The following is a 9238-nucleotide window of genomic DNA, read 5'->3' on the forward strand; positions in this document are numbered from 1 at the left end:
ATGATTTGACTACAGTAATGGAGTGCCATTAATCACAGGCTACACTAGACTGCCACTGTATCTTTTAAATGACTCTAAACAGAACAAAACAGATATTACCATTCGCCTTTATTAAGACTACATAAAAAAATTTACCTACCCATAAATATTACATTCTTAAAACTGCATTGCTGAGTTTATTGTTTTACATTCAGAAAAATGGTGTAGTGTGGTGCACTGGAATATGAGGGAAATCTGATCCAGTTTGCAAAGAGGAAAAGATAACGAGGTAATATTTCTTCTATGCTGTCATATAATATGCTATACTACACAGTATAGTCATTATACCAGGAAGTGTAGCAATCACAGAGAACCTGATAACCAACTGCAGTTCTTAGCATCACTGGCTGTGTCTAACTCTCTTTATGGCCTAGGAGGAAATACATCACATCATATGTGGATTCATATCATCATCCAGTGATGAATCTCTATCCAATCCATATCATACCATTGTCAATTTACTGATGAATGATTGTATCACACTGTTACTGGTATACACTGAATAACTAGATGTTGATTGTGAGGCTGGATGATGATTTGTCATGATGAATGTGTGTACTAGGAGAGAGGGTCTGTAATTGTTAGACTGGAATGGAGGTGGACGACAGTATCACCTGAGTGAGACCGCAGGTCAGACCTTATTATCTTTGCCCTTGTTGCGCATTCGGAGTTGGCTAGAGGTTGGCGGCGGGTCCACCCTGGCCTGGCTGAGTCTCTCGTTCATCACTGGACGGTACGTGCTGAGGAACTCCTCAAGGCCCACTTCCTGGTCATCCTGGTCATCATCGTAATCATCATCACTGTCATCATCATCATCATCATCATCATCATCATCATCGTCATCATCGTTGTCTTCTTCCTCTGCCTGTTCCATGGGCTCAGGCTCGGGCTCGGTCTCGGCCTCGTCCTCAGAGGCCTCAGTGGTGAACCTCAGACTCTCCGCCTCCATCAGAGGGTCCACCTCAGGCACCCTGGGGGAGGCCGGAAGCTCCGTTCCCTCCTCCTCCTCCTCCTCCTCCTCCTCTTCCTCCTCCTCCTCCTCATCTTCTTCATCCTCGTCCTCCTCATCATCATCATCATCTTCATCGTCATCATCCTCCTCGTCGATGGTGCCCTCACGCGGGTAGCGGAAGATGTCTTTGTGTTCGCTGAAGGTGATGCGTCGACGTCTACACTCTGGGTCTGCAGAGGCCAGCCCTAAGAACTGTTCCAGGCTCAGATCTTTCCGCTCCTCCGTGCTATCTGGCTGGGGCAGACATGGAGTCTCCTCTCCGACCTCTTCCTCTTCCTCATCCTCCTCCTCCTCTTCCTCCGCCTCCGCCGCCTTAAACAACAACATCTCATCATCTTCTGTCTCAACCTCCTCATCATCCTCTTCTTCCTCCTCCTCCTCTTCCTCTTCTGTTTCCTCTGTCTTCTCCTCCTCTGTTTCCTCCTCCTCCTCCTCCTCCTCCTCCTCCTCCTCCTCTTCATCTCCCTCTTCGATCACTCCGAGCGCTCTCTGCGCCTCCATTTCCTCTTTGGCCACTTGCTCGGCTAACTCCTCCGCGGAGGGTTGGTCAGGATCGGGGGCCTCTACGATGATGGTATCGTATTTCCGAGGGCCACAGGGCTCGTCGTACTTGGGGAAGGTCTCCTCTGGGTAGCCTGGGGAAGGCCCGGTTGACATGGCACCACACAAACCACAGAGAGAGTGAGTGAGGCAGCACTGGGACTGTTTAAAAGCAGCTGTAGGCTACATCAGCAGTTTTCAAGACTTCCACATGCCAAATAATAATGTATAGATAATATAATAATATATAATAATAATATAATATAATACTAATAATATATTCATTTTAATAACATGTCATATGTTATAATAACATAATAAGATAATAATGTACATGCCAATTAATAATAGAATAAAATAGAATAGAATAGAAGAGTGCTGACATGTAAGTAAAATAATGTACAGATACAGATGAGGCCTACTGGGTCAGTCGTGGCCTACTGGTTAGGGCTTCGGGCTGGAACCGGAGGGTTGCCAGTTCGATCCCCTACCAGTAGGAACAGATGAAGTGCCCTTGAGCAAGGCACCTAACCCCTCACTGCTCCCTGAGCGCCGCTGTAGCAAGGCAGCTCACTGCTCCGGGTTAGTGTGTGCTTCACCTCACTGTATGTTCACTGTGTGCTCTGTGTGTTCACTAATTCACGGATGGGATAAATGCAGAGACCAAATTCCTTGTATACGCAAATATACTTGGCCTAGAAACCTGATTTACATAATAATGTATAATAATGTACAGGTACAGAGGTTGGTCTCTCTTAAACTTTTCTTCTTAGTTGTCTGTAAGTCGTTTTTTACTACTGAACATAGTGCTTAGAGCACCTTAACAGTAATGCAGACTTTCATATTGACTTGATTATTGGAAAGTTACCTATCTCCGCCTGTGCCCTATTTTAGCCCTTTTACGTGTATGTGTCACTTAATATTAATTTCTATTCCTAAAGAAATGCAAGCACCCATCTATCTAAATAATCTCTGTACCAAAAATGACAGTGACTCGAAGAGCTGTAAACAGTGTTTTAAGGCTGCGTGGAATTTTGATTTCGCCACGAGAATTCTCGGTCTGTCCACTGATGTGCTGAGTGAGTGGGCGGAAATAGGGCACCCACCAGTCCAGCACCAAACTCCAAGCATGGTAAACAAAATTGGATGTTTTAGGCAGTAAAAGCTCCTGGTAAGAACCAAACCTACACACTCATGGCTACTGAAAAATGCAGTATTCATTAATCAAATATTATTTTGAAGTATTAAAAAACATCTTTGTTTTCGAATTTTTGAACGAAAGGACCGGAAATTGGTACTTTTACGACATTTATTTAGCTCATATACCCTGGAACTGATTTTAGGTCCCTTTAAACTGTCATTGATTAAGATATACTTCAACATAAAGAAACATTAATTGAGAAAGTAGGCCTGGTCATGCAATAGATTTTTAAGTGAGTAGTCATTTTTCTAAGCATTTCTTAGAGAGAGAAAGGGAAGAAGAGAGAGAGAGAGAGACAGATAGAGAGAGAAAGGGAAGGAGAGAGAGAGAGAGAGAGAGACAGATAGAGAGAGAAAGGGAAGGAGAGAGGACAAGTAAGAGACAGAGGGGGGGGGGTTTGTGTGTGTGTGAAGCACCTTCCCAGTCCACTGTGTAGGACACCTCCTCAGCCTCCATCTCTGGAGTGACCTCTTCCCGTTGATCCTCCTGGAACGATCGGCCAAACCTCCGCAGCCGACGCAGTAAACTTGACTGTCGCCTCTTCCGCGAGGAACGCTGGGATTTGGCACTGGAGAACAACAGCCACAAGTCAGAAGAGGTCATATAGAGAACCGCAGAGCTGCTCTCATACACACTGACCATACAGGTGCTCTCATACACACTGACCATACAGGTGCTCTCATACACATGACCACACAGGTGCTCTCATACACACTGACCATACAGGTGCTCGCATACACACTGACCATACAGCTGCTCTCATACACACTCCCTACCTCTCGGGCATGTGGAATTTAGCATTTCTCTATAACTAGTTCTCTTTGCCACCACAGTATTGTTTTAGAACTTCAGTCCCTACCTCTCGGGCCCGGTGGACGATGAGGACATCACTTTGCTCATCAGCATCTCTGCGTGGGCTAGTCGGGCCTCCAGCTTGGCTAGATCCTCCTCACCTGGACATGAGAGCAGTGTGGAGATACAGTATTGCACTTTCGTGCCCAGCCAGTATATACATTGATTTTGCTAAATATCTTCAGATATGAGATTAATAGACGGGGTGGGCTACTGTATACATGGCAATGCATTTCTTTTCTTCATTCTGATTAAAGCATGATCGATTCTGATTTACTGGGCTATTGGGCATCGAAGGATTGTGGGTGTGTTCAAGACATGTTTATTTATTTTTTTTATTTGCATACAACACTGTCATGCAGTTTATGTGGAGCCAATAGACGTGAATTTACTGTGCATGAACAGTGACTTATGAAAGGGTCATGAACAGCCTCTGACACAATAACTAGTATGTCCAGTCCAGGGGCAATAACTAGTATGTCCAGTCCAGGGGCAATAAGTAGTATGTCCAGTCCAGGGGCAATAACTAGTATGTCCAGTCCAGGGGCAATAACTAGTATGTCCAGTCCAGGGGCAAAAAAGTCATGATCAGCCAAAAGTTGTTCTACAGTGCTGTACTACATGTAGATGCTTGGCGCTCTTAAAGATCTGCGCTCTGTGAAGCACTCTGAGACTATCTTGATTGTTTTGGCACGAAATGTAAACTAAATTGAATTGAGCTGTTCCATCTGTCTTCTTCTCTCTGTTGCATGAACATGATGTTCAAGGTACAGATGGTGATTTGGTTGAAGTTTCTTTCTTTTGAAGACTGAGCCATGGATATTTTGTATGTGTGTGTGTCGACGTTTGTTTATTTAAAACAGCAATTTTGTCTTGCGAGTTGTTTTTTGTGTCCTTTGAATTTCCTGCGGGGAGCCTCCTGAAGTATGGAAGCTGAATGTGTGGGCTACATCAATACTCTCAGGAAGGATTTGAAGGTCAAGTCCTGCATGAGTGTCTGTGGGTGTGTTTTTATTTACGCAGTCAAACAAACATGAGCTACAGTATCACTGAATGAAGAGTCCTGACTGTTCAAGCCTAAAGAAAACCTATTTCCGTTATCTTTTTCACGTCCTCCCCCTCACCCCCAGCTCCTTAAAAACCCATCCTTGAGAAACTTCCCTCGTCTTCCCATTAGTCGTGATGGTGAGATAGGAACTCTAAAAATAGGGAACAGTGGGCGAAATTTCTCACATGTGCAGGGTAAGTGCGACACTGAGCAGATAGATGCACACAGCCAGGAGATATAAATATAGAAGTAGACCCCTATACTACACATAGACCTGTCACCCCCCCCCCCCACACACACACACCCAGCTCACCAGCCTTTGGTATGCATGTGATGAATGGAGTTAAACCTCTTATTGCTGATCCAAAAGACATGCAGTTAATTGGTATTAGACGCTGGCGGGCCAGTGCGACATTACTTTTGACTGCTAATCCAGGCCAGACAAAGAGGGGAACAAAGGGGCCCTGTGACTGGGACAGGATCTTAATCTACTTTATCATGCGTCCGCTCCTGCTGCAGCTACTGATACTGCGCTGCCAGAGGGGGGTCTGTGGGAGCAGGGAATCAACACAATGACAATGAGAAGGGGGTGTTGGGGGCAAATGCACCCCGATAAAGTAAGCCCTAGAAATGAAATGAGGTATAGGAGGACAATAGATGGAGCATTAGCCAAGATCCTTCATCTTTCCTTATTTTGACAATGCAATCATGGCACAATCCAACTTAGGCTACAAGCACCGCAGTGAGTCTTAAATGCAGCACATGATTTGAATAAGACAGTGACCATGGACCATCAACGCATATACGCTTGAATGGTAAATGCATCTATGCATCTTTGTGCAATCCAATACAAAGATAATTGTGATGGCAAACTTGTATAATTTCAAACAGGATCATACTTATATTTTCTGCTACAGACTCTGCGTCATTTGAGATGGGGCATCTGCCAGCTGGTTTGGCTTTCTTATCTTGTCTTGTGAGCTGCATTGAAATAAAACAAATCGTTAGCATCAAAGGATATCAGAGCATGATTATATTCAAAAAGTAAGTCTATTGTAGATCTATATCGCCATCATTGATAACAATATTGCTTTTTTGCAATTTGCATTCCTGTCAACACATTATCACAGTGAAAATCTTATATGGTCACCCACTTTCAGAAGAACCTCTAATCATTGATTTCTAACTCGTGAAAACAGGATACCTTGACAAAGATGTGAAGGATGTAAAAGAGGATCCCGACTCCATATATGGGAACTATCTGCCCCAAATGGCTGGACTTCTTGTTTCCCCCCATGGTCCCTTTAACCTGTGCCTTGGCGATGGCCTCGGAGCCGAGAGTGCCCGGGTACACTGACTCTGTCTCCCAGGGCTCCAGCCCTTCTGGGGGCTGTTTGCGGGGCATTCCTGTGGGGTAATATCCAGGCCCAACTGCCAACAGAAGAATATGACATTTCTTCTAGGTCTAAAACTATCCTCTCATCTATCTGATTGTGTAGCATAGCCCTAATATCTATCTATTGTGTACCACAATTAGACACAAGAATTGTGTAATTTCTCTTTATCTAGTCGGTGATCTTAATAAAATGAGAATTAAAAAAATACATTAGATATTTTTTGTTTACTTTCTGTTTTTGAAATGTAGGCCTACCCACAATTTTAAATTGACCAATAGACACTTAATGTAGGCCTATGTGAACGCTTAGTACCCTACACAAAACAAAAACTAGACATAGACTTAAAAATCAAAGGCTATTGTGTTGTTTCTGATGTAATACGTTAATAAGAATAGGTGTTTCTGTGACCCACGTTTAGTTTGTCCCTGAGTAACCTTGTTCAGTCTTTGGTAAGTTTATCTTTTTGGCACAACTCGCTCCCCACACTGTGCCCGTCATGGGGAAAAGGTGCGAAGCTGACTGTCATTCACTAATGTATTCTGCGATACGAGGAACTTGCCTACATTGCATCTGACCTGTGTAAGTGTATCCTCTTCGAAATAAGAGAGCATCAGTCAAATTGCACGATTTTGACGTACTCGAGACATTACTGAACAGTGTTCTAGGTAGCCTAAATAAAACATGAATGGAAATTTAGCTTAAGTTTAGAACGGATAACGCCCTTCACAACTCATATTGTAATTTGAGTACCGAAAATAAAATGTAAAATAAATAAACATAAATCCACTTTACACAACTAAAAGAAATGAATATAATAGCGTCTCTGCTACATTCCTAACAAGTCATTTATGTTCGGAGGGAATGGAACACATGGGAAGCACGATGGGGAAAAGTATGTTTTATTGGCCAGGAAAGGTAAAACAATGAAAAAAGGAAAGTCCACACGTTTTCACTGGATTGTAAAGTGGGATGAGAGGACAGCCTTCAGGAACTTTAAGGACGTCGTTACAGGTATGCTATTTGGCAGGTGAGTTCTAGATACGAAAACAACTGCCGACATCAAAGCTCGGTTGGGGAAAGCAGGGAAATGGCTGGGCACATCTGGGGACGGTGGATGGATAATTCCCTTACCCGCCTTCTGCATAATTTCCTTCTGCACTCCGTTTAAGATCATTTTCGGAAGGAATAAAGATATACATAACACAATACACGACGCAAGGGTCACCTTCTGAAATGTTGTAATCGACATTTTGTAGCCAACGGCAGGTCCATTAATACTTTCCTCGAGCGCTTCCTGCTGTCTCAGTGGAAACGGAAATGATTAGATTGGTCATCTGTGACAGTTTGGGAGCGCTTAATGAAGTTTTGAATTTCGAGAACCATTAGAATACATTTTAAAACAGTGGTAATATTGTAACTGTGATAGTCTAAGCTTCTGTAACTCAAAATGATAATTTGCACATTTTAGGTAAATTGTTAAGCTATAGGCTAAGTTATGTTTTGTAGGCCTATTTATTTTCAGCGCTACTAAACGGTCTGGAGTTACCAACTTTTCAAGAGATTTAAGTAGGCCTAGATATAGTTTTTTAGCGAATATTCTTGCGGACCTCCTGTTTATGTGAAATGCTTGCATGGGGAGGTCGAATGTTGAAAATAAGACGGTGCTTTGCATGGTGCGTTATATTGATCCACCAGAGGGCAGTGCAACCCTAACTTAAGGTGTGATTTGATGAGTTCCTCTGTCGATGGATACAGCACACTCCAGTGCGAAAGACAATACGCACCGTCTTCAAAATACTCCCCTGTGTTCATCATGGAGATTCAAAGAATACAAAAACTGAGATATTTTGGTGGTGATATAGTGTATTTCTACACTTTGCTACTGATATTATGCATAGTTTTGCACTTCCCTAGTGGGCTGTTGGCTTAATTGTTCACTATAACATTAGTTACAGAGTTGATGCATCATAGTTTTTGCTAGTTGTCCCTACCAGTGATTTCTGACTCTGTCTCTAGGGTCAAAAGTCAGTTGCAGCCTGCCAGCAACTGTTGAAATGGTTCAGACCACTGCTGTAAGTGCATGTATTCAAATAAGAATAATAATAATAATAATAATAGTAATAGGAACAGTAATAATAATTAAGCAGTATGGCACAAGTGAGAGTGGCGTTGGTCGCAGATATCGCCATGGCTGTGACTCCACCATAGGCACGAGGCTGGAGGCAGAATACAAATATAAAAAAAAAAATCTGGATTTATTATACTTATTGTACTTTGGGGTCTCAGTGTTCTAATGTGTGATATATTGAAGTAATTGCGGCCCCTCTTCGCATCTTGACAGTTTTAGAGCATCCTTGGTGTGAGAAAGAACAATGAGATCTACTGAAAGGACCAGTGACATAGCCATTCTATCCAAGCAGTCTGCCATTGATTGAAAATGGCACTGAAACATTACCCTCTCTGAAAAAAAAAAAACATGACGAGATGACAAAGGAAGATTGGTCGGTAATTCCTTCAACCACAGAAAGATCCAGCTCCTATCAGCGGCACAAAACACCAGCGTGCGGCTGGGAGAGCTATACAGAGCTGTAATAGCTCTCCCTTCGGTTGCCATTCTCTCCTGTCCTGTAAAGGAGAAAACATCACAAGCCACTATACTGGATATGCGAATGTGTGTGCATGTATGTATGTAGATACACTTGGTATTCTGTGCGACCCAAAGCAAACTCGTTTGTTGGACCGATTCTGGGGGGAACCGACTGAACGCTGCAATATTGGCCGCATACCCACACCATAATCTTTTAATCCAGGGAAACAATTATGCATTTGTATGTGTGCACTCACTTCCAGAGATGGTTTATGGTTAGACTATCAGTGCCAGCCAGCATATGATTTGAACAGAGATTATGCCCCCGCGGTACAGATGTTTAATACAGTAGATGGTGATATGTGGGTTTTATGCGTTCTTTTTTTGGCACCACTCACACTAGTTCAAAGTGGATGTGCTTGGGCATCCTCAAACGTGTGGGTATTAAGTGCTTCATTCATTACTATTCTGGCCCTTGAATGGCTGGTACTTTGTAGAATATAAAATGTAATTTTATAACTGCCGCCCGCACACTATGGTTCGCGTTTTATTTTCCTATTAT

General features: G+C 43.0%; 1 protein-coding gene across 1 annotated transcript; it reads right to left on the reverse strand.

Moving 5' to 3' along the window:
• Positions 1 to 670: 670 nt before the first annotated feature.
• ric3a (RIC3 acetylcholine receptor chaperone a) lies at positions 671 to 7338 on the reverse strand. The gene is made up of 8 exons (XM_076288028.1): positions 7221 to 7338; positions 5890 to 6123; positions 3652 to 3745; positions 3209 to 3360; positions 1463 to 1686; positions 1077 to 1363; positions 905 to 998; positions 671 to 814 (listed from the first exon to the last, which is right to left on the reverse strand). The coding sequence occupies exons 1-8, from the start codon at positions 7336 to 7338 to the stop codon at positions 671 to 673; spliced, it is 1347 nt and encodes a 448-aa protein (XP_076144143.1).
• Between the last annotated feature and the right edge of the window lie 1900 nt (positions 7339 to 9238).

Source organism: Alosa pseudoharengus, unplaced genomic scaffold (genome assembly GCF_046254945.1).
Source record: "Alosa pseudoharengus isolate Yale_2024_CS ecotype anadromous, Long Island Sound unplaced genomic scaffold, YU_APseudo_1.1 YU_APseudo_1.1_scf_16, whole genome shotgun sequence".
Classification (NCBI taxonomy): Eukaryota; Metazoa; Chordata; class Actinopteri; order Clupeiformes; family Clupeidae; genus Alosa; species Alosa pseudoharengus.